The sequence below is a fragment of the Leuciscus leuciscus genome (assembly GCF_965113295.1).
Source record: "Leuciscus leuciscus genome assembly, chromosome: 20".
NCBI classification, from domain to species: Eukaryota; Metazoa; Chordata; class Actinopteri; order Cypriniformes; family Leuciscidae; genus Leuciscus; species Leuciscus leuciscus.
Window position 1 is genome coordinate 19,249,931 of NC_138744.1, and position 25,111 is coordinate 19,275,041.

Sequence of the window (25,111 nt, forward strand, 5' to 3'; positions counted from 1 at the left end):
TCATTTTGTGTCACAGCAGGAGCAGCTTAACTGAAACAACACATTCCATACATACTATTGACGCCACGTGTCTAATTGGCTTTGAAAGATGCGAGAATTTTAAAAAAAATGACAAATATCCCAGCACACAAGGTGGGAACCTCTATTTCATCTCATGTCACTCTCCAGGCAATATGAATTCATAGGCCTGCAGAAAATAGGATAGGGTTGGAATTGCTAATCGTGTCAAAACAATAATTGAACTAAATAACTAATATCTGCAAAGAAATATGACATTTTACAGCTACAGAAAGTGTCAGCTTTTTTGATCAAAAGCATTATAAATAGGCCAGTGGTTCTTAGCTGGTGTCACTTTAGGAAGCAGTTTTCACACACGGTACCAGCATTGTGTATCATTCAAATGTAAGCAGGAATGACATAAGTTGAATAGGGTTTAAAAATTGGTCAAATATTGTATTTATATTCATGATTATATAGTTAGTTGCGTTTAATAATTTGCATTCGGCAGAACAACCCACTGTGTGACCCCTTTATGAGTCATGACCCAGCAGTTGAGAACCACTGAAAATAGAGAAGATGGCTAACTTTAAATGTTGCAACGCTAGTTACTTGCATGGCTTCAGGTTGATGTGGCCATGCATAACTTGGAGTGAGTTTGACCTCTGGTGGCATAAATATGCAACAACATCCTAGACCTAGAATATGATAGGTTCTGTCATACATTACGCTTTCCTATCCGAAAAAATACTCACACTCCCCATCCAGCTTCCTCAACAACTACAGTTCCATAAGTCTTTGTGCTTGAACCTCGAATCATCTCCATCTCCGCCAGGTCTTTCAGACCGCTCATCCAATCTTCTTCACCACTGCTAACAACTCCATTGCAGATCTGCCTTGTGCCTCAACATCTACATCTCAGAAAACATCAATGCCCAGCATGATTAAAATAACACTCTTCCCTAAGCATTTCATAGTAACAAGCCTCTCCCTGCCACCAAAACATCAGCCATTTTGTCTAAAATGTTGCCTCTTCACTATTATCTGGAAATTGTTTATACTGCCTGAGAATTCATTTCAAGAAACTGTTGCAGGCTTACACAGATAGGCTACTGATTATTATGGACATACCACATTAAAGGCAGGTAACAACCATCAATGTAACAAGCACATAGTCTCGCAGAAAAAGTCAACTACATTTTTTACGGTTTCTCTCTTTCTCACTCTTACACACAAATGCACGCATTCATACTCAACACTCATAGACGCCTGCTGTCAGCTTGATTGTGGGAGCCTCTCCCCTTGATGCTGCCAAATTGAACACCGACCCTCTGAGCACATCTGAGCTGTCACTCACACGTACACAGACACTCCAGTCTAGCACAGCTTGTAAGGTTAAAGGAGGTGAAGTACATTCATAAACACTTTAAATCTGAGTTAATATTGTAATATAAAAATAACCAGTAATACTGTGCATTTCATTAATTCACTCAATGAATAAATTACAAAGTCTATGTATCATATAAAGTCTATAAATGTATAACACACAATATTATGGCACACTTTTCATAATAGTCTTAATGTATAATAATAATAATTTTGTCTGAAAAAGATGGATGACTTTTCAGCATTTCGATTTGATTCATTTTATTCAAAATCCTGTGACACAGGTTACAGAAATTAGGCTGTTTAAATATCTGCAGTCTTATTTTTAAATTGTGTATTAAATATATAAGTGTTCTGTGACATAACACACCATTTTAAATATATACATTTTCACCATAAATAAATAGTTCTCATTGGTGCATGATTGTTCTTCGTTAAGCACACTCTGAGCATTCATCTTAACATTGCAAGAAGGAACCAAACATTTTTTAAATGCATGATAAATCTATTGTGAAATGTGCTCAATAAAAACACTAAATCAATCTGAATATATATGAATAAAGTGATATGTAAACAACCGTGCAAACCAAATTTAGTGATATTGTTCAGCAGCTGGACACTTCCACAGCATGCAGAATACGTGCTGCCATGAGCCTAAAGCAAAGTTAATTAAGCATGGGAACCACCGCAAAAGAAAAGGGCTTGGCGAGCTTTAATTAGCGTTCACAAATATTCCGATGCTTATCAAATCTGAGATTTAACCAACAGAATTTTAGATTAGCCCAAGGTGTCCAGTCCATGCATGATGTTTGGTTATTTACACAGCAAATTACATAAAAATAAATAAATCAGCAGGGGTTAAACCTTTTTTCAAGCACGTTTTTTTTTAACTTATCAAACATAGAACTTAATTATTTTATTTATTTTTTTACTAATAAGTTAGACATTCAGCTAATCAAAGTTGAAAACTGCAACTCAAAGTTGAAATCTTGTCTTAAATAAATTAAATTATATATCAAAAAAAACATGTGCAGATGAACTTCAAATTAAAACTTTCTGCAACAATTTGTAACAGATGTCTGACAAGCTATCATGAAAAGTAAAACCTTCTTTGTCCAGATGAAAAAAAATTATTTCAAACTAATAAAATGAAACAGGCCCCTGAAGAGGGAAACGTTTATAAACCAAATAGTTCATGTTCAATATTAAAAAAGAACAATGCAAATCATTTAAAAGAAAAATACTAAGGTGACCAAAAATTCTCTCTTCTGGAAAAAAAGCCAAAAGGGAGAAACCGAAATGAACAAAGAGCAAAATGTTTCATAATGCATAATATCTGAAAATGAAATATAAAAGTTGAGTAATGAGAAGGCCCAGAAGGTTGTTTTTTTGTTTTTTTTACCATTTTAGGGGAAATCTGTAGAATTCTACAGAATAGGTGCCAATGTAAAATAGATTTTAAAGAAAGCATGATAGAATGTTTTAAAGGAGTACTAAACTCTGGAACAAGGTGCATGCTTTACTTTTCCATAGTAAATTTGCTTGAAAAAAAGAAAAGAAATTATATATATATATATATTTCTCATGGCACAAATGTTTTATCCACACACACACGAGTGTGTCTGTAAACACCCTCTGCCAATTGACTGTAGTCATTAGTCTAATTGGTAGCAACTCTCACAGTTGGGCTGTTGCCTTAAGTCAAAGAAGATGACAGAAAATGCCAATAAAAACAACAAAAGACAAATATGTAAGTGACAACAGTGCCAGGTCAGAAGATCCCAGCATCTGCACAACTCAAGTTTGAAAGAGTATAAAGAAAACAACACCATACTGTCCCCTGCAGGTCATGTGGAGAATCACAAAGCAGCCACAATGCACTTGCATTGAACATGTTTGAAAGACAAGAAAACCAAAGCATAGTTTTTAGTAGCTAAAAGCATGATCAAATTAGCCATACATAATAAATGAACGTGAAATGAACGGAAGATGTTTATAACTTTGAGAATGATGTATGTTCCAATTCTGTGGAAATCTGCAGAGTTTTGTGGACACAAAATCTGTGTGGGCCTAGTCATGATTTAGAGATGTACTGATCTAGGCAATTCCTTGTCTCTGTGTCATTACTTCAATATATCATAATATAAAATTATAAATATTGATACTAAGTCCCGTAGTCTTTTACAATAACTACATCATACCCTTGAAAGCTGTACATGCGAAAAACTGAAATGAGAACAATAAGTAGCAAATAATGGTAATTCAAAGTTATTCAAGATGAATAATTGAAACAAATGTTTTTTATCAAGTGGTCTATCTCAATAACTAAAGCTTATTAGAATGAATCTGAAGTGAATATTGCAGGATTCAGTCATCACCAGTAAAGGTCTCGAGAGTTAATGGAATGAAATATAGACAATTATATGAGTCTTCAGTCTTGTGAGAAGTATGGAATTGTTCTATCAATAAACGTATTTACAACTATACTTGTCTTGAAACTTTTTGAAAAAAAGATAATCTGTTTTTTCATGCCCTCATGTAGTTCATTCTCCCCCTGTGTCACTGTCAGACTCCATTTCAGGAACTGTTGAACTGTACCACTCTGCATTCTCTTCTGACTCTCCTTGTACACCAGCGAGGGAAATCTCTCCACTTTCTGGTTTCACCTTCATGCCCATTGCCTCCAGATGCTGGCCTTGGTGCTTGCGCTTTGTGTGGCGTCGCAGTGTGTTGCGCTCTGCAAAACGCATGTGGCATATTAAGCACTGAAAAGGTTTCTCACCGGTGTGTACTCTCTGGTGTCTCATTAGCTCCCCTGATTCACGAAAACGCCTCGGGCAAAGCTGGCACACAAAGTTTCTCTGACCTGTATGGATGTGTTTATGTCGCTCAAGATGGCTTGATCTTTTGAACGCCTTGCCACAAAGATGACATACGTGGGGTTTGCTTTGGGAGTGTGTGATGGAATGGCGCTCGAGGTCTGAAAGATAGTAGAAGACCCGCGGACAGTACTGACAGTAAAGAATGCGACGTGGGCCTAATGCTTGCGGGTCTTGGTTCTTTGGGTGATTGATGGGATTTACGGGTGATATGGGACGAAGGGGTGATGTGGAAGAGATGGTATCTAATGCGTCTGTTTGGTCTACCGAGGTAGACTCAGTGTCACCGTCACAGTCTATCTCTGTCTGGTGGTTTTTACTCTCATGTACTATGGAAGAGGAATCCGACTTAGTTGCTTCAGAACATGAGGATGGAGTAGTGACCGAATGAATCTCAGGCTTGTTTTCTTGTTTCTTCTCCACAGACACAGCCAATCTGAGAAGAGCCTCCCGAAAGGAAGTGGGCACTGGTGTGTCGGAGTAGGCATCAGTGCTGAATTGCTTGGTTGGACTTGTAGAGGTCACTGTGGAAGTGCTAGAGGAAGCAGTTGATGAGGTAGGGCTAGCAGGAAGATTAGAGGGGTTATTCAATCCTGAGATGTCTGTAGCTGTGGCAGAGGAAACCGTGCTGAGGCTAAGAAGTGATGGACATGAACTTAATGTAGATCCCAAATCAAGTGGACAAGCAGCTGAGGGAACAGTGGAAGATGGGGACATCTGAGATAATTGACCAGGAGAGGATGAACTCTGAGCTGAGGACACCGGAGATGACAAAACTAGGAACATGGAGGAGGACTGAGTGTTCTGACTAAGAGGAATCGGTAAGGAAAGGGTAATTAGCCCTGGGCTAGCCTTAGAAGCTGATGAGGAAAGCGACTCAAGCTGAGATGGAGGAAGAAGAAGAATGGGAGTGTTTGACCCTGTAGTATTAGCCAAAATCTGAATCGGAACTGATGCCAAGTCAGACACAGCAGGTATGATGGAGGGTTTAGCAAGAGCTACAGAAGATGTTGGCTTAAGGTTTGGGGCAACTTGTGAGGCTTTCACTGAGACATGACCTAGAGACATATTTGGACACAGTGAATTGGGTTGTGTCTGCAGTCTTGAGTCTGCAATATCCTCAACATCAGCAAAGGAAGAGGGCTTATCTTCAGCTTGCCTTGGGCTTAGAACTGTTTGTTCAGAAAGCCCCTCAGCATGTTGTATATTATCAATTTGTGGGACTTTATGTCCATCTGGGGTGAGTGTGTAAGGAATCCCCTGGTCATCTATAAGTAGTGTATCCATCGGATCTGGGGTTATGACGGTGGGGTACGATGGATTTGGCATGGGTTCAAGCGCAGGGGAGGACAAATGTCCATCCCAATACTGTGGGAGATATGTATGAGCTTCACTTACTAATGGAATCCAGCACATTTCATTATCGTCCTCCTGCTCCACTTCTATATGTTGAGGCTCATCCTCAATTTCATCAACTTCCATATGAAGTGAACCTTCATATTCAGGGTCTACAACCCATTCGCTCTGCCTCTCATTATTTTGGTCTTTCTTTTTTGGGAGGCTTAAATCTAATACCTCATCCCCTTCATTTCGTCCCAAAGAATCTCCTGCACTTGTCATTGCAGTATTCCTTCCCAAATCAAATCTCTCCTCTCTTACATTACATAGAATTTGTGTTTTATAATTTTCAATGCAGTCTTTACTATATTCTAATCTTTTGTTTGAATTTATGTCCATCCCAAGTTTACTCTCTCTAGCATGTGCTACATTAACAACATGTGTCTTATTATTAGTGCACAACTCCTTGCTTGTGTGGTTGCCTCCAGCAGGTGAGGGTAGTTTATCATTATGAAAACTTTTATTTAAAATAGATTGTTGTTGAACTTTAATCTCTAGTAAATCATTGGTTGAAATCTTCGCAATGTTTGTAGCTTTGGTTGTGACTTCACAAACTTCGGTCCTAGCGTTAACAGACTCCATCTTGGGTATCAGCTGCATGTTTGTTGGTAGACTCCTTGTATTCTCATCAAAAGTAAGACATTTATTTTTAACAGTCTGGTTTTCAAGAGGAATCGTCTGGTTTGAATCTGATTCATATTTTGGTGAGTTCTGCTCACTGCTCGCAGAGTTCTGTTTGCTGTAATCCTTTACAACTTCTGTCTGCTCTTGTGCTGGAACAAGAAACACATCTTTGTTCTTAGATTCTGTCCTCAGTGAGAGCCTCTCGTCTGATAATTTGCCCTCTTGACCCACAGACATTTGGCAATCTTTGGTTGCAGAAAGGTCAGTCCACTTAATATGTGGAATGGTCTCACCTATCCCGTCCAATGCGTGTTGTTTGCGCATAGCAACCTCTGTACATTCACCAGTAGAGAAGAAATCATATTATTCAGTACTTGTGGAGTAAGTCAGTTCATTATAACCTGAGAGAACATTGAAATATTGCCTGGCAGGGCCACAGAATCTTGCATAATCCAAGTAATGGCACCATATCCATTTCATTGTCCATCTGACGTAACTGCTGATTTTCACCCATGTCTCTGGCACTGCCATCAGTCAGGACCTTATACTCATCTAAGGCATCAATCTGAAAAAAGAAAAAAAAAAGAAAAAATATGATTCTGAATTCTATAATAGAAATTATAGCAAAACTTAGCAAAACTTAAAATACAAAGACAGATCTCAAATGTTAAGGTAACAGTTCTTCAGAAAACATTAGTGCTGTCAAAATGTACAAATCAACTGCATCTTTTACTAATAATCACCTTTTTAAAGTTATATTTTAAACATTATTTAATAAATGTTTAATATTGTGTATTTAAAATTAAATATAAAAAGACAGCATCATACAGTGCATAAAAAAATGGATACTAAGTTTTGATGTGGCTAAGAAAAAAATTGTATAATCATTTGTTCATTGTCTGATCTATAAGGGGTTGGTTTACAAGCATTTATGAAGCACTTATACTTCAAAAGCATAACAGAATCATAACATATTGAATTAAAAACAACAGACAGCTGCAGATGCAGTTAAACAGAGCAAACAGAGGAGGCGATATAGGGTGCCTTGATAAGAATCTGTAATTATATTTAATCTAGGGATTAGTGCTAATAATGTAATGGTAATATAAAAATAATAGACAAATTTTCATCATTGTTAACAACAACATGATTAAATTTCAAGTTATTTTCATTTAAAACCGATGCCTAGTGCCTACTAAAACATACATTCAACAGTAAGATCAGATGTTGACAATGACGACATCCCTGGACCCTGAGCAACTCACAATGAAAAAACAACAAGAACACAAACTTATTGACAGGTTATTTTAAAAGCTTAAAAATATTTTATATCGGAATTTAACAATCACTTACTAATTTAGAACATTATTTTCTCAGGTGTATCCTGAACCCTCCTAAACTACAGGATACTGTTATTATCAACTTTCTCTAGTTCTGTTGTTATGGTCCAATAGGTCAACAAATCTAGCATTAGGCTAATATATTTCGAAAGCTTAAATCACATTTCAGGACACGGTTGGTGGATCATATTTTAGCAGTTGTTTTCATTTGTATCAACCTCTAATATACAAATACACTCACAATACAAAACTAACAGCATTTATTATAACACTTCTGACAGTAAATTAAAACAATAAACCACTTTATTTTTAGAAACAGCATTATTACATGTTATTATGGCATACTATTTATACACAATAGCCTATAATTAGCCTAAACTGAGAAATCCACCAGTACTTTATTTTTAATATGAATGACACAATATGATTGCAATTTGTTATTAAAGGTTTTAGATTGTGTTGCATGAACACAAAGTTCTCACATTTAACAATATTACAAACACTAAAAGCAGACAAATTCTTTGGAAATGAAAAGCTTGACAGGACGCCAACACTAGTTAGCCAAGCTAAGGAACAGTTCTGACCTATAATAGTTACAACATTCAATATCTGTGTAATATTTGGAAAAAGTGCTCACATGCCATGCCGTTTTTAAGAACGCAACGCAATGAGCTTGAACGTCGCGCTGTCATGGTAGCAGGTTCACTCCTCCTCCCCGTGGTTTTCATCACAAATTAAGTACGTTCATCTGTCAGCGCGCATGGCTCAGGGTTTGACACCAACGCCTTTGTCCGTACAGTCAGCCATGCAGCACTGTGGGGGAGTTAGAGATCAACACGGGGACATTCGACGCCATTAAGCGTCGGAGGTTCGTTTAAAGAAAATATATATAAAACCAAACACCGCGTCTGATGTCTGCGGGGTCCAGACAGTGAGTCGAACCCGTGCCATTATATGACCAAAAGTAGGCTATCTGTCTGAGGGACATATCCTTCCATAACGTGGGTATGTATACACTTGAATTATTCCCATATTTTGGTCAAAACACTGACTGCGCTCGAACCTGCGACCAGCCATTTTATGTGTACCGAGGGTTCGAGCCAGTGACAGCGCTCACACACTGCTGCTTTGGAAACCCTATTTCAAACTTTCCAAGACAACAAACGCTCTTTATCTGCTACTCACAAGAACATACATTTCTTCCCAAAAGCTTACAGCCATTCGCACACATTGCTTCTTTATAACTGAAATATTGAATATGAAACTGTTCTCACCCCACGAGTCAGCTCGCGCAGGCACTGACTGGCCCGACCCTGAGATACTTCCGGAAGACCAAATATGAATGAATGACTGGGCGGAGAGGTTGAGCGCGAGAGAGCGGGGAGGGGGGATGTCGTGGTGTTGCAGTTTTCTACGTCCGACCTGGACTCGTTTAGGACTGAACATTTTGAACATAACTTTAGTTGTGTATTTGTCAGTATGTTTATGAGATGAATAAAACAAAACATAAACCTAACGTTGAATCTCACTTTAACTGTCTACAGGTCAAATTTCACCCCAAAATTAAAAGGAAATAAATTGTATAAATAAAAGGAATTCTTTATTGTTTTTTAAAAAAAACATTATTTTCATGGCAATTAAGCACATTTATATTGAGCACATAATTTTTTATTGTTTTTTAAATTTTTTACATTTTTGTGCTGAATTTAATATATGCTGGTTTGAAATAATAAATAAAAAATTATAATGTCACAACGATACCATTATTAATTGTATAATCTAATTGTTAATCCATTTTCATTACTGTATTAAGTCAATATTTATAATTTTCAGTTACAAAAATGCAAGAGGATCCATAAAATAATGTCACAATGAAAAAAAAGAAAAAGAAAAGTAGAGCTTAAATAAAAAACTTATTTGTGTATTTTCTGTATTTTATAGGTTTTTAGGTCTAGGGCACAAACATTTATTTGTATGCATTTAAGTTTTACTTATTTAAGTTTTCTAACTTTCGTTTAAGTTTTGAGTTACACAGTCATACTCAATCATCATACAGACTTACCAAGTAAAAGAAAATCAGTACTTTTAATGACAACAAACAGTTTCCAATTTCTTTATTGTAGAATCATGCCAAGAGAGATAAAAAAGATTATTTTTTAAGATTATTTATTATGAAGTTCGCACAATGCAAAACTGAATCCTTATGAAAGCACAATTCAGCATGGCTGTATATCAGCAAAGCTTTTATGCAATAATATTCCCAAGTTTACTCTTTTCTTATAATCAGCAGTCCAGTCAAAAATCAGTTAACTGCTTTTGGAATACAGTAAAATTAGAGAGCATCTGTACATGGCATGACTTCAGAGATCACCTTTGGCCTGTGCTTTCTTGATTGTGGTATTGACAAATGTATCAGTTAGCGGGAATAATTTTTTAAAGGGATAGTTCACCCAAAAATAAAAATTCTGTCATCATTTACAATAATACTTATTGTAAATAAGTGATACTTATCTCACTTCCTCATGTTGTTACAAACCTGTATGAGTGTCTTTCTTCTGCTCTACACAAAATAAGATATTTTGAAGAATGTCAGTAACCAGACAGTTGATGGGTTTATTGACATCCATAAATATATTTTTTCCTACTATGAAAGTCAATGGCTATACCATCAACAGAAGAAAGAAACTCATACAGGTTTGGAACAACTTGAGGGTGAGTAAATGATGACAGAATTTTCATTTTTGGATGAACAATCCCTTTAACAAAGAAATAAAATATTATAACAAGATAAACATAAATGCTATAACTAAAAAAAAGCACTTTTACACTTAGTATGGCCACAAAACACAACAAAAGATAGCAGCTTATGACAATCGCGACCTCAAGCAAGTATGAGGGTGTCTGCATACATCAGATATGATACAAACTCTGTTTAAGGTAACTTTGTCAATGCAACATACACAATAGAAGAGAGAAGAGTTAAATGAGGCATAACTGTGAGATCCTGAGATCCAGTCCAAAATAAAAATGTAGTGGCACGTTAATAAAACAATTGTTTCTCTCCTCCAAAGTGAGGAGAGAGCTGTGTGTGCCAACATCTAAAATGTGTTGTCATAATTAGATGAGTTACTCAAGGTCAGCAGGATCACATGTATCAATCTCAGAAACCAGTCGATGAGGGAAGAGCTTGAACTGCAGCCAGGTAGGGTCTAAAGAGAAAAGAGGTAGATGAAGGTGATGCAGGGTTATTTTTAAGTGTAAAGTATTATGAGTATAAATGTGGTGGAAATTGTGTACCAAGGTAGCAATTAGGTGCCTTGAGCTGTCCATCTACGCAGACCTCCGTGGCAGTGAAGCTGCAATGTTTTTCTGGATGTTTACAGAAAAATGTCACATTCTCTCCATGGGCAACCACACCATCCGTCAGATCATATGGCCAGCGCTTTAGTGCTCCCACAATCACCCTGCTGCGTTGAGCTGGGACTGGACAACGGGCTAATCGGAAGGGCAAGGGAAGAAATGGTGAAGAGAATGATGGGAGATTTTTGTCATGACAAAAAGGAAAGGGGGTTTATTATTCACGGCTGGAAACCAAAACACTCCAAACCTTACATTGAAGAAAATAAAAATGCTTTATGCAAAAGTTCAACATAGCCATAATGACTGAATGTATTGTGTTGTTACCAGCTTTTCTTACCCCGGCAAGCAGGTTCTGCACTCCATGTCCCATTAGGTAGACAAGTCACTTGATTTGGTCCATCCAACAAGAAGGTTTTCTTGCAAAGGTAATAAATTGTGTCACCAACTTCATATTCATTTCTCTGGACAGCCACCAGGTGTCCACGATCAACCTCTTTAGGAGGAGGACAAACCACACCTGATAACAAACATATGCACACACTTATATACAAATGTGCTTGCAGAATTACAGTTTAAAAACCTTATTAAGTCTAATGTGAAAACTCTTAAATTAATAATCCTGTCCCCGACATCATGTATCATAACTTTTTGTGTTATAATGTGTGTATTATTTGAGCTGTAAAGTTTTTATGGTCATCATGATTTTGTCAAGTATTCCTGGATCAATATATTTTGTTGATCCTGGAACACCATTCCTGTCTGAAAACTTTGTTAAACCTAACCCTTCCCATAACTTATCCCTAAATATATGTCCTTTGACATAAACTGTAAAACCTCAAACGTGATTTCACCAAGTACCAGAACTTTCCAATCAACCAATCAGATTTGAGGGTTTACAGTTTATGTACTGAAGTTTACAGTTTATGTCAAGTTTAGGCTTAGAACCAGGGTGAGGTGCTTTCTACATTCTACAGATCGGTCTAACTTAAAGCGCCTCACAGTAGCCTAACGCACATTCTTTGCATTTTTTATAAGAAAAGAAAGATCCAGTCAAAATTACGGTGCTATCGAATCGATTGAGCATAACTTCGTAATGGAATAAGCATTTAAAACAAGCATGGCTGCAAAAATGATGTTGATCCAACAGGGGGCATCATTGCACCAGAATAATTTAGTGAAACCGGCATTTTAGTGAAGCTCCACTAGCTCTACACACTCAAAAAAAAAATCATTTACACATAGTGCCCTATCCGCCTACTCTCAAACCCACACAGTCTTTATTGCTCTTCTCTCTCCCGCTGTCCCTCTCATCTCTCTTTCATTACTTTGCACCATTTTGTGCAATTGTAGCTACACAATATCTCTTTAGCAGTTTGAATCAACATCTTCCACTCAAGCATACATTCTAATACACCTGCTATTTCCTTTTAGCAAGATCTCTGTCTCAGTCATTCCCATGCGGAGGAGGATGTGTAGACAGACACACACACGTACACACACACTTACGGCGACAGATGGGGTGAGGGTTTTGCCATGTCTGGTTCTCATGACAGATATTCTCACTATTTCCAATCAGCACAGATCTGTATGGAGAAAAGGACAAGGTGTGTAGATTGCATAATTATAATAAAAAGAGACATTCTGTTGTATATCAGTCACATATTTCTCTTTCCAGTTTTATTTTTCTCTTCAATCTCACCCAGATGCACATTGATACTGGATGGTGGATCCCACAGTAGCACTGCCCTGCACAGAGAGCAGATCATCATCATCATCAGGCAAAGAACAGGAAACCTCAGGCACCAGAACCGGCTCTGCTCCAAGACCTCCACCTAAATCAAAATAGCTTATTTATCTCTTGACTTGAGCATGCATTTAAATGCTAAATTGATTTGGTCAAGTCCTTTGAAATGTACACTTTGTATTCGTGTTTCTTATTGTTTTGAGGAAAGTGAAAACAAGTAAATAAAACAAGTAAAATGTAGTAACATATTTTCCATTTTTAATTAAAATATCGTGAATTATTAATTCATACATATTCCGTTTTTGGGGTGTCCATTGACATTTTACAAATCTGAACTAACCTTGTTTGTCATAAAGTGGTCAAATTATCTGATATTACAAGAGACTTATTGACCTTGACACACAGTCATGAGGGTCTGCAGGGGGCTCTCTGTGGTATCATTTCATGTTTTATGTTTTTTTTTTTCCTGCATGTTACTGTATGTTAGTTGCACCACAACTTTGATTGGGTGACTTTGATTAGTAAAGCAGTTTTTGTTTCCTAAGAAATAATAGGCTCATCAAAAACAGCCAAAAAATCAGTAAATCCAAATACTGAAGGAGTTTGAAGATAAAAAATTACTTTGGTGCATAAGCTGACACCTATGGGGAAAACTCCTGTTTTCCCAGAATCCTGAAGCCTGATTGGTTCACGTCTGTGCATGGCATTTCAGCCCGCCAAAAAGGGCAGGGTTGACTGTCTATATAAGTCACGCAGAAATGCCATCAGTCAGAATCTTTCTCCTTCAGCACGAAGATCATCTCGCTGTTCTGAAGAAGACTGAAGCCTCTATTCGCTTCTTGCTATCGAACGAGCCTCACAGCGAAACAAGACGTTTTGCAAGCAAGCTGACTGCACGGCGCTGGCACGCTGACTGAACGGTGCTCTGCAACCAAGCTGACTGAAACAGTGCTCGGCAAGCAAGCTGATTGAGTTTCTCCCCTGTGGCCATCCGGAGGTTAAATAAAAGAGCAACTTTTAAGAGCAAATTTCAGCGACGGTTTCAAATGTCTGTCGTGCCGTGAATGTGGCTTGTACAGGGCTCACCTGCCTGCTCTAGATGAGCACTCTGAGTGCACCTCTTGCCTGGGCCCACGCCGAGGCAGCACTTCTAGACTCAAGCTGCCCGCACTGCAAGAAGCTGAACCTTGTGACGCTGAGCGCCTGGACCTCGAGCCGAGGTGAAAGAAGAAACGGAGCCACCAGGCTGAGCAGCAAGGCAGAAGCGAGTTAACATCGGCCCAGCGCCTGTGTGCCTCGCTCTCCCCTCACCGTCACGAGTCCCCTGTGTTCTTCACCCGCGAGGATCAACGCCCCTCATCTGGTGCGAGTGGCATGGTCTCATTTGACGGGTCTGAGGAAGAACTAGACTCTATGTCTCTGGTCGCCTCTGACTGCGAAGAGTGAACAAACTCCGGTGATGACTCCGCTCCCCTGCCGCATTAACAGTGATAAAGCACGGCCTTGCATGGACTCAGAGCTTTTGCGAGTCCTCACTAAAGCTGTGAAAGAGCTCATCTTGGACTGGTCGGCCCCAGAAGAGCTCGCCCGCAGCCGACTCAATGAATGGTTCCTGCAGCCGGGGCGGTGCCAGAAAAACCTTTGCCAGTGTCCAGCCCCATTCTTTCCAGAAGTCCACCAGGAACTCACTAAGACGTGGCACGCGTCCACTGTTCCTCTTCGCTATGGCCAGTCTAGTGGTGCTGAAGCGCCACTTGTGGGTCAATCTCACTGAGATTAAGGATGCCGACAGGACTCTTCTTGATCCCCTGTCTACCCATCGGGCTTGTTTGCCTCCGTAATGGACGGCTTCGCAGAATGCTACATCAAGGCCCAGAAGTCATTGCAGGCTATGCGTCACTTCTTGCCTAAAAGAACCAGCTCCACCACTACCTCCAGTCGCTCCAAGACGGCCCCGCCAACCCAGCAGCGACCCAGGCCAGTCTCAGCACCCGTTCAGCCCCTGCTGGAAGTCAAGCAATGCCTCGCCCAGCCAAATGCTACCCATATCTGAAGCGTCAAGGGCCTCGTCCCAAGCTAGAGCTGGACCCCGTGCAGCCGAGCAGTCCTGATGCCTCAGGACGGAGAAAAAGGTTAAGTCCCACCGAGGCCGGACCACCCTCAAAGCGTGCTCGTCTTCCAGTCCCCTCTTCAGTTCAGGGCGCTAGAATTGATGTAATTGTTGCCGGTTCTGGGCCTGTCCCACCAGTTTGCGCACCCAAACCATTTTTGCACCCAACCAAAACATTTTCACAAAAAGAAAATTTTTCCTCCTGAAAGTTCAGTCTATGCCAGGGGCGGCTGGCCAATATAGGGCGCTAGGGCTCCCATGAGCCAGACCAAAGCAACGCAACGCAAAAGCTTTGCAAAAGAATGCAAATCTTGGGGCAACGCAAAAGTATTAATATAGATTTTAAAAACATACAAAATGTTTATTCAAGCAGGTCATTGTATATATTACATAGCATTTTTATGTATTTCTTAACAAACAGACAAAAATAAGTTTTACATAATTTAAATGGTTCTCATGCATGGTTTAGGGGTGGTTAGTGCCTTTTAGTGCCCATCTCTATCAAACAGCAGGCTAACAATAAAGGGAAGCAGTCCATGTGAGGCTTCTCCCGTAGCTGGTACACTAGAAAGGCCTGGCTAGCAGGATGTGGTCCTTATTTTGCCTTATTTTGCGTTCCGTGAATACTTTTTATAACAACGGGGACAGATCCAGCATGAGATGGCCCTTCAGAATGGTAGCTATCAAACAAATCCATGCGCAAATTCAATATCTAAATGCTTATTAGATATACAGATAGCCCCCCATTACAGGCCGTTCTTGAGATTTCATTTAGAGGGGGTGGCATACCAATATACAGTCCTTCCATTCTGACTTTCTCTAGCTCCGCGTTCTTTTATGAAGTGCGTAGAAGCGGCTCTCTCCCCTCTGAGACAGAAGGGAATCAACTACTCAACTATCTCGATGATTGGCTACTTATAGCCCAATCGACACAGGAGCTATGCACCCACAGATCCCAGCTCCTCAGCCATCTGGAGGACTTGGGCTTCAGGGTCAACTTTGAGCTTGCTGCTCCCCAGCCAACGAATTTCATTCCTGGGAGCAGTCTTCGACTCAGCCCAAATGAAGGCTTGGCTCTCACAAGAACGCGCCTTGAAAATCAGGAGCATGGCCACCTCGTCCAAAGTGGGGTCCTTTCACCCCCTCAAGAGGTTTCAAAAGCTGCTGGGCCTCATGGCGGCAGCTTCCTCTATCATTCCGCTGGGCCTGCTCCACATGCGACCACTCCAGCTCTGGTTAAAAGGTCTCTTCTCACCCTATGCGTGGCGCATAGGCCGACATGTTCTCAAGGTGACCCACGGCTGCGTCAGAGCCCTGGTCCATTGGGCGTGGTCCAGGGGAGTCTCTCTCGCAAATATCTGTGCGGCGGCCGGCTGGTCCTCACCGTCCACCTTTGTCAGATTTTACATCCTGGACATCCCTGCTCTTCAAGCATGGGTGATGTCAGTCTCAGACACTTATGGACTGTGTAGCAGGTCTAGGGAGCCTCTCCCTATGCAGCTGGTCTAGGGGCCCTCAATTGAGCACAATGCGAGTGAACTGTATCGAAAGAGAACGTTTATGGTTACTCACATAACAGTGGTTCCCTGAGATAACGGGAACGAGCATTGCGTAGCTTGCTGTGCTACCTTTGCTGCCCGGCGAGTCATGCTAGCTGCTCCTCAGTCGAAAGATTCTGACTGACAACGTTTCTGCGTGACTTATATAGGCAGTCAACCCCGCCCTTTTTGGTGGCCTGAAACGCCATTTGTTTTTTTGTTTTCCCCATAAGCTTCAGCTAAAACTGACTCAATGCTCGTTCCCGTTATCTCAGGGAACCAGGGTTACATGAGTAACCATAAACGTTTTTCAGGGAAACACAATACTTTAGCGAAAGAAAAGCTATTTATACAAATGCAAGTTTCTTGGGGGAACACAAAAGCTTTGCAAGAGAATGCAAATCTTGGGGCAACGCAAAAGTATTAATATAGATTTTAAAAACATACAAAATGTTTATTCAAGCAGGTCATTGTAAATATTACATTGCATTTTTATGTATTTCTTAACAAACAGACAAAAATAAGTTTTACATAATTGAAATGTTCTCATGCATGGTTTAAGGGTGGTAAGTGCCTTTTTTCACCGTATAAGTTCAAAACAAGAGCTTAGGCGGTGTAAGGGAAGATAATTTACGGTCAAAAGCCCTCATTCAGCTTCCCTGATTTTTGATACATAGTCGGAAAAGGAATCCGAATGGATGACCCTGTGGATAATGGCATGGAGCTTTTATCCACTGCACTAGATGTGGTAACATACAATACATGACTAGGTGAATGAACAGATAGGTAAAAAGGGTTAACAAATGGATTCACAGGTCACCGTGTGGCTGAGCAGGTACCCAGATGATGGATGGACAGAATGTGAATGATAAAACAGAAAGTTTTATCAGAAAAATCCATCTGGAACAAGCTGTTCTCACATTCCCTCTTGTGCAGTTGACTCATGCAGTTACAGTATGTATCGAATCTCTCCCTCTTTGGTGAGGATGACTGATTAATGAAGGGGGAGGAAATCATACAGTCAACATGCACACACACCAAACTTCCATTGTACATCAATTCAGCTTTGAATGCGCTTGAACTTTGTGTGTGAATCCGGCATATCTACATGCCTGTCTCTGCTTGTTAACTATTCACTGATCTGCAGATAATAGAGTATTGCAGGACAGATCTCACAGACCCCAAACGCCCACACCTCGGCTCTTTTGACAGCTCATTCCTAGAAATACCTCTCATGTTACTCCAGGAAATGAGTGTTTGAATGTGTGCATGTGTTGCAGAGGTGGTGATACTGGGAATGCTGCAGCCTGGAGCTCTGCCGATTTACGCCTCCTCTCCACAGAGCTGGAGTCTTTAGACTAAAACCCCACCATCCAGAAATAAGCGCTGACCCAGGTCCACAAGCTCCAAGCTTTTGTTCCATAATAGTCATGCATCCAAAAATGCAGCATTATGCAGACACTGAAACATATTTATCTTTTTTTCTTGCATTCATGGCTGGCTGCGCTAAATATCACCACCATAATATTGCTGCTGTGAAGTAATCCTAAATTGCATAATACTGACAATAATTTGATGGTTTACAAACAAGATGAGGTCAACCTGACCCAACAGGACTGATGTCATTTTCTGTAAAGCTGCTTTGAAACAATATGTTTTGTAATAACAGTAAAAAAAACAATACATAACAGTTAAAATATGTTTACTCCTTTCTACCTGTACAAACAGGCTCATCTCCACTCCACTGCCGGTCACCCTGGCAGCGGCGTATTGTAGCGTCCAGCCCGTTATGCATGGTGTACCCAGGCTTACAACGAACCTCTAGCAGCGCAGAGAAAGAGGGCAATGGGGAAAGGAGAACTACATCCAAATTTTTTGCAGGTGGGAGAGGCCACGGACATGTACGACCTGTACACAAAGAATACTCACATGAAAACTGTGGACACTGCCTTATAATATATTATAGATTTAGTACATTGTTTAGGTTTATTTGCTCTTAAGGTTCATAATAAATGCATTATGGGGTTTCTAGCTCTGACCTGGGGCCACACAGCTGAGTCCACACTGCCCGTCGCAGAGACACTGACGTTTGTTGACACAGTCTTTATCTTGCTGACACTTTTTTGGGCATGTTTGTCTTCTCTCATTACCCAGTATTCTCTCTGGGCACTGTTCTGTTACATCCACTGTACAGAAATAAAGACAATATGCAGATCATAATTTGTTTCACAGGCAATTGAGCTGACACATACTACCAGTCAAAGGATCAGAATAGGTAAACAAATATATGTTTTTGAAAGGAGTCTCTTATGCTTAAGGTTGCATACACTTTTATCAAAAATACAGTAAAAACAGTAATATTGTGACATATTTTTTACAATTTAAAATAATGGTTTCCTATTTTGATATATTTTAAGGTGTAATTTATTCCTGTGATGGCATAGCTGAATTTTCAGTATCATTACTCCTGTCTTCAGTGTAATGTAATACTTCACAATTTTATAGTTTTTACTGTATTTTGATCAAATGAATGCAACCTTGGTAAGCATAAGAGAGTCCATGCCATCTACACATTTTAAATACAGTGTACATTTGTCTGTCTAACAATAAAATCCATGTCATAAAATAGCAGGCTGTTTGTGTGTTCCGTATTTCATGGAAAACTAGCTCTAAGAAACAGATTCTCAAGGCAATATGTGAAAGGGAGGGGATGATAGTAGAAAATGATCAAATTAAAAACCGGACATATTTTAAAGAGACAGTTGTACATGTACTGTATGTATAACACAAAAAATACATATCTTTTTTAAATGTCTATTTTTTTTATCCTACAATAAAAGTCAGTGGAGTCTGAAGTTGTTTTGGACCCCACTGACTTTCATTGTATTGGCAAAAACAGTTGAATCATTCTTCAAAATATATTATGTGTTTCACATAATAAATTAACCATGCAGGTTGGGAGTAATATACAGTTAAGTAAATAATGACTGAATATTCATTTTTGGCTGAATAGAAATTTCATAAACAATGTGATGGAGACTCAAAATGTATTTTCAAAAAAATGAAAAAAGATCACACTTTCTTTAAATACAAAATATGAATAATAAATACTGAACATCCAGTTTAAAACGAGTCTCTAAGGCAAAAATCTATCAAATGAGCTGTCATTCATTCAATTTTCATTAACAAATCATTGAAAAAAACTGTTTTACATGGAAAGCCATCCATAATCCTTTCATTTTCTCTCAGCCACCCACGCACACTAACACGCTCACCTGATGCTGCAGCCAGGCTGCTGAGGGCCCACACACACAGAAGAGACACAAGCAGAGATCGCTCCATCTTTCCCTGACACTTACTGTAGAGGTTATGAAAGAGGTAGTGAGATAGAAGGGGGAATATAAAGATGGGGGAGAGTCTGGAGGAGGGGGTTTTGTGATGGTGTGATGGCGAGGGAGGAGTGGAGCTGCCGTACATGCACACACACATCTGGATCGTATTGAATGTCTTGAATACTGGGTAGAATTCCGCAGAAAAAATGACCTTTCACCCAATTCCATTGATGCCAAAAGAGCTCGCACACTTACCCCCACATCAAGTGACAGGCCTCGTGGATACACTCTTCTCCACATACAGACGCACAGTGCCAAGTCGAATACTGTAACAAAGTGTCTGTTATACAGCAAGAGTGAGCCGACACATCTCAACACACCACAATTAAACTCAGCATCCTGAGATGTATGTTTATCCTCGACAGAAAGGAACCAACTTCCTTTAGCAAGAGTAAATACACATTTTGACAGATAAACGTGACACGCTCCCACACAGAGCGACCAGCTAAACCAACAAACAATCACATTCAGGCTACGTCCACTGATTTATCTCACCCTTTTGATGAATGTCACACTCAGTGAATGAAACAAACCTCCTTATCTCTCAAGGATGAACATACATCCACAATATTGTCTTTAAGCTGTTGTTTACTGGTCAGAAAGTGTGAACTCTTCCATAATAAATATCTTAAAGAATAAAGAAAAGACTATTAAGAGTACTCTGAAGAGCATATTGGATTTGGAAAATTGGAGGCAACTCACTAAGGCCTTCATGTGTACTGAATGTTGATTTCCCTGTCTGTTCCTCTTTCCTTTCTGTGAGGACACTGAGGTGATACAGGTTTACATAGGTTATGTCTGGACAGTAAACTACACTTTGGGGTTCCTGGGTTTGCCACACCAATCCTTTGGTAAACCTATTGGCACCTTTTTAAAAAAAGACAGAGTTCTTTGTAGAACATGGTAATTTGGACACATACATCCATGCAATAGCTATCAAGCTCTTTGTCTAAAGACTTCCTCATCACAGGAAAACGGTTTTGATGCACTTGAAATATTAGTTGACCTTGAGAGCACAATAAGATTTTTCAAATACACTGAAAAAGGTTCTTAGAGCAGCGGATCTAAACCTTTCTGACTCCAAGGCCTGCAATTGGCGAAGACAATATTTGAAGACACCCCCAATATATTTCTGGTATTTATGCTCATTTTCAAACTTTTCCATTCACAGAAACTAGGAGTGGCAAGTGGGGTTGCAATGAAGTACGCGAACGATGGAGAACAAAGCAAGAACAGACTTTATTAACTATACAAATAGATCACACAACCACGTAAACTTAAGACATGACTGAACACTGAGGAAACTAAAAGGGCTTAAATACACAGGACTAGATAATTAACAAAACTAGAGACATGTGCGTAATTAAATCAACAACCATCGAAACAGACTATCCGTCCTATACAGTATTCAAATTTAGAATTAGGCTGCATCCGATATCGCATACTTCCTACTACAGTAGTCAAGCGGAAATAAACCTTTCATCAAAGTTATACATGAATTGCCAGCAGCCATATCACCCTGTAGCCCAAGACTGGTTGCCCACTGAAGCTAAGCAGGGCTGAGCCTGGTTAGTACCTGGATGGGAGACCTCCTGAGAAAAACCAGGTTGCTGCTGGAAGAGGTGTTAGTGAGGCCAGCAGGGGGTGCTCACCCTGTGGTTTGTGTGGGTCCTAACGCCCCAGTGTAGTGACGGGGACACTATACTGTCAGAGAGCACCGTCTTTCGGATGAGACGTAAAACCGAGGTCCTGACTCTCTGTGGTCATTAAAAATCCCATGGCATTTCTCGTAAAGAGTAGGGGTGTAACCCCGGTGTCCTGGCCACATTCCACCCATTGGCCCTTACCAATCATGGCCTCCTAATAATCCACTTACACTAAATTGGCTCTATCACTCTCTCTCCTCTCTCCACCTATAGCTGGTGTGTGGTGAGTGCACTGGCGCCGTTGTACTGTGGCTGCCGTCGCATCATCCAAGTGGATGCTGCACACTGGTGGTGGTTGAGGAGAGATCCCCTGATATGATTGTAAAGCGCTTTGGGTGTACAGTAGTAAATATGAAAGCGCTATATAAATGCCTCATTCATTCATTCATTCAGTCATGAATTTTGAACAGTACCCATTCTTGTCTTAGGACAACTTTGATGAACTTTTTTGATCCACTTCAAATGTTGACTACTGTATATAGTAGGCAAAAAACAGTACTTGACAAAAGAAGTATGTCCGAATTCACAATATTCATAAAAAAGTAGGCAAAAAGTACCCGGATGACCTACTTCTTCCAGCAGATTCTGAAGTGTGCATATGATGGACACTTTACTATTCCATGTGGCAGTGAAGCGACATAACTGGCGCTGGTAGGTCACATGATAATGACAACATTGCACATTCACATTAGAACATACTTTTTTAGCAGTCGTGGAGTAATTAATTATGCAAAATAAGTACCTACTCAAGGGAGTATGCAAATTCTATGCAAATTCAGACGCAGCCAGTGTGTCCCAAATCGTAGTGTGTTGAAATTAGTATTCCAAAGATACCTGGATGGTCTACTTTTACCAGTTAAAAATCCAAAGTGCAGATCTGTCCACACTCTAACGGCTAATATTGCCCACAACCCATTGTGCGTTGGACGAGGATTCAATCAGAACCACAAACACAGATAAAGAGTGTTAAAAACTACAAACAATGGTGGGTTTGGAAGTCCAATGGTTTGAGGTTTAGATAAAGAGGTCTGAGTGATTAATAATATCTAATCTGACGAAAACATATTTATTCAATGTTAATGTCACAAACTGCTCCGAGACACAAAGGTTTAGGATCCAAACACAGCTTTGATTAGGGGTAATCCAAAATCGTAATCCATATGACTAACAGGCAAGGGGCAAAACCACAAGGAAAACAATCCAAAACAAGCAACAGGGTAGAAAGCACAGGCAAACAGATAAATCCAGGAAATTGGGCAGAAGGTCAAAACCAAAACACTGGAGTGCGTAATTTACATGACTTTCAGGTCACACTTTTAAAATTCCCTCATTATATCCAGGCTTTCCAAGACCATAAGAGCCCTGCTTTAAAAAACTAAGAAAAAACTAAATAGAAGTTTTTAGGGGAACAAACTGAAACAAGAAATATTATATCAGCATACACTTAGATTTTAAAGCATATTTAGTCTTAAATAATTTTAGGTCTAGGTCCCCTGGTTGGGAACCACTGTCATAGAAGTTGTGGAAATTGGAGGAATCAAAATTGTATTTGTGCATATATATATATATATATATATATATATATATATACATACAGTGAGGAGAACAAGTATTCGATACACTGCCGATTTTGCAGGTTTTCCTACTTACAACGCATGTAGAGGTCTGTAATTTGTACCATAGGTACACTTCAACTGTGAGAGACGGAATCTAAAACAAAAATCCAGAAAATCACATTGTATGATTTTTAAATAATTCATTTGCATTTTATTGCATGACATTAGTATTTGATCATCACCTACCAACCAGTAAGAATTCCGGCTCTCACAGACCTGTTAGTTTTTCTTTAAGAAGCCCTCCTGTTCTCCACTCATTACCTGTATTAACTGTACCTGTTTGAACTCGTTACCTGTATAAAAGACACCTGTCCACACACTCAATCAAACAGACTCCAACCTCTCCACAATGGCCAAAACCAGAGAGCTGTGTAAGGACATCAGGGATAAAATTGTAGACCTGCACAAGGCTGGGATGGGCTACAGGACAATAGGCAAGCAGCTTGGTGAGAAGGCCAGAACTGTTGGCGTAATTATTAGAAAATGGAAGAAGTTCAAGATGACGGTCAATCTCCCTCGGTCTGGGGCACCATGCAAGATCTCACCTCGTGGGGCAACAATGATCATGAGGAAGGTGAGGGATCAGCCCAGAACTACACGGCAGGACCTGGTCAATGACCTGAAGAGAGCTGGGACCACAGTCTCAAAGAAAACCATTAATAAAACACTACGCCGTCATGGATTAAAATCCTGCAGCGCACGCAAGGTCCCCCTGCTCAAGCCAGCGCATGTCCAGGCCCGTCTGAAGTTTGCCAATGACCATCTGGATGATCCAGAGGAGGAATGGGAGAAGGTCATGTGGTCTGATGAGACAAAAAATAGAAGTTTTTGGTCTAAACTCCACTCGGCGTGTTTGGAAGAAGAAGGATGAGTACAACCCCAAGAACACCATTCCGACCGTGAAGCATAGAGGTGGAAAAATCATTCTTTGGGAATGCTTTTCTGCAAAGGGGACAGGACGACTTCACCGTATTGAGGGGAGGATGGATGGGGCCATGTATCGCGAGATCTTGGCCAACAACCTCCTTCCCTCAGTAAGAGCATTGAAGATGGGTCGTGGCTGGGTCTTCCAGCATGACAACGACCCGAACCACACAGCCAGGGCAACTAAGGAGTGGCTCCGTAAGAAGCATCTCAAGGTCCTGGAGTGGCCTAGCCAGTCTCCAGACCTGAACCCAATAGAAAATCTTTGGAGGGAGCTGAAAGTTCGTATTGCCCAGCGACAGCCCCGAAACCTGAAGGATCTGGAGAAGGTCTGTATGGAGGAGTGGGCCAAAATCCCTGCTGCAGTGTGTGCAAACCTGGTCAAGAACTACAGGAAACGTATGATCTCTGTACTTGCAAACAAAGGTTTCTGTACCAAATATTAAGTTCTGCTTTTCTGATGTATCAAATACTTATGTCATGCAATAAAATGCAAATGAATTACTTAAAAATCATACAATGTGATTTTCTGGATTTTTGTTTTAGATTCCGTCACTCACAGTTGAAGAGTACCTATGATAAAAATGTCAGACTTCTACATGCTTTGTAAGTGGGAAAACCTGAAAAATCGGCAGTGTATCAAATACTTGTTCTCCCACTCTCTCTCTCTCTCTCTCCATAAATATATATATATATATATATATATATATATATATATATATATATATATATTTTTTTTTTTCACAAATATCTTTCAACCCTATTTTGTATGATTTTTATATATTTGAGTACCTCTTCATTTACTATGGTGAGCGGGGCACAACCTAACGCGGGGCTAGTTGTAACACACTTGTTTTAAATACTTCCACACATGATAGCATGACGAAACTTAGTGCATTTACTAGTTGCCATATCAACACTATATAGAGAAAAAATTACGCCAAAATTCTGAAATCTTTGGAAGATATCACTGACGATTTATTTGACCATAGCAAAAGTACATTTCTTATGTTCATTTTTCATCTCTGTTTTTTGTGTTTATTTAAAATAAGACAAATCTGATACTATTTTAATCTCCAATCTGTTATTTCACAGTT

At 39.8% G+C, this 25,111-nt stretch overlaps 2 protein-coding genes and 1 long non-coding RNA gene across 5 annotated transcripts in view; 1 reads left to right on the forward strand and 2 right to left on the reverse strand.

Moving 5' to 3' along the window:
• ntd5 (ntl-dependent gene 5) overlaps window positions 1-19,796 on the reverse strand; it is a 74,001-nt gene extending 54,205 nt beyond the window's left edge. The window contains exons 1-8 of one of the 2 annotated variants that reach the window (XR_014200544.1): window positions 19,652-19,796; window positions 18,416-18,562; window positions 18,093-18,284; window positions 12,684-12,816; window positions 12,491-12,567; window positions 11,322-11,501; window positions 10,922-11,119; window positions 10,161-10,833 (exon numbers count right to left, since the gene is read on the reverse strand). Coding sequence is in view for 1 of the 2 variants with exons in the window: in XM_082149127.1 (XP_082005253.1) it covers window positions 10,751-10,833; window positions 10,922-11,119; window positions 11,322-11,501; window positions 12,491-12,567; window positions 12,684-12,816; window positions 18,093-18,284; window positions 18,416-18,562; window positions 19,652-19,718 (1,077 nt within the window). In the remaining variant the exon portion in view is untranslated. Of the gene's footprint in view, window positions 1-9,721; window positions 10,834-10,921; window positions 11,120-11,321; window positions 11,502-12,490; window positions 12,568-12,683; window positions 12,817-18,092; window positions 18,285-18,415; window positions 18,563-19,651 lie in introns of those variants that run through there. The other variant, XM_082149127.1, reaches the window with a different exon arrangement.
• On the reverse strand, window positions 1,628-9,246 carry LOC309483327 (uncharacterized protein). 2 transcript variants are annotated; one of them, XM_082149103.1, is made up of 2 exons: window positions 8,899-9,246; window positions 1,628-6,849 (listed from the first exon to the last, which is right to left on the reverse strand). In XM_082149103.1, the coding sequence occupies exon 2, from the start codon at window positions 6,606-6,608 to the stop codon at window positions 3,927-3,929; it is 2,682 nt and encodes an 893-aa protein (XP_082005229.1). In that variant the 5' UTR covers window positions 6,609-6,849; window positions 8,899-9,246; the 3' UTR covers window positions 1,628-3,926. The 2 variants fall into 2 exon arrangements, with proteins under 2 accessions (XP_082005229.1, XP_082005228.1); XM_082149102.1 differs by lacking the exon at window positions 8,899-9,246 and adding an exon at window positions 8,262-8,401.
• LOC309483348 lies at window positions 8,432-12,807 on the forward strand. The gene is made up of 3 exons (XR_014200545.1): window positions 8,432-8,629; window positions 12,416-12,588; window positions 12,688-12,807. It is a non-coding gene; the product is annotated as an uncharacterized lncRNA (long non-coding RNA).
• Window positions 19,797-25,111: the final 5,315 nt, after the last annotated feature.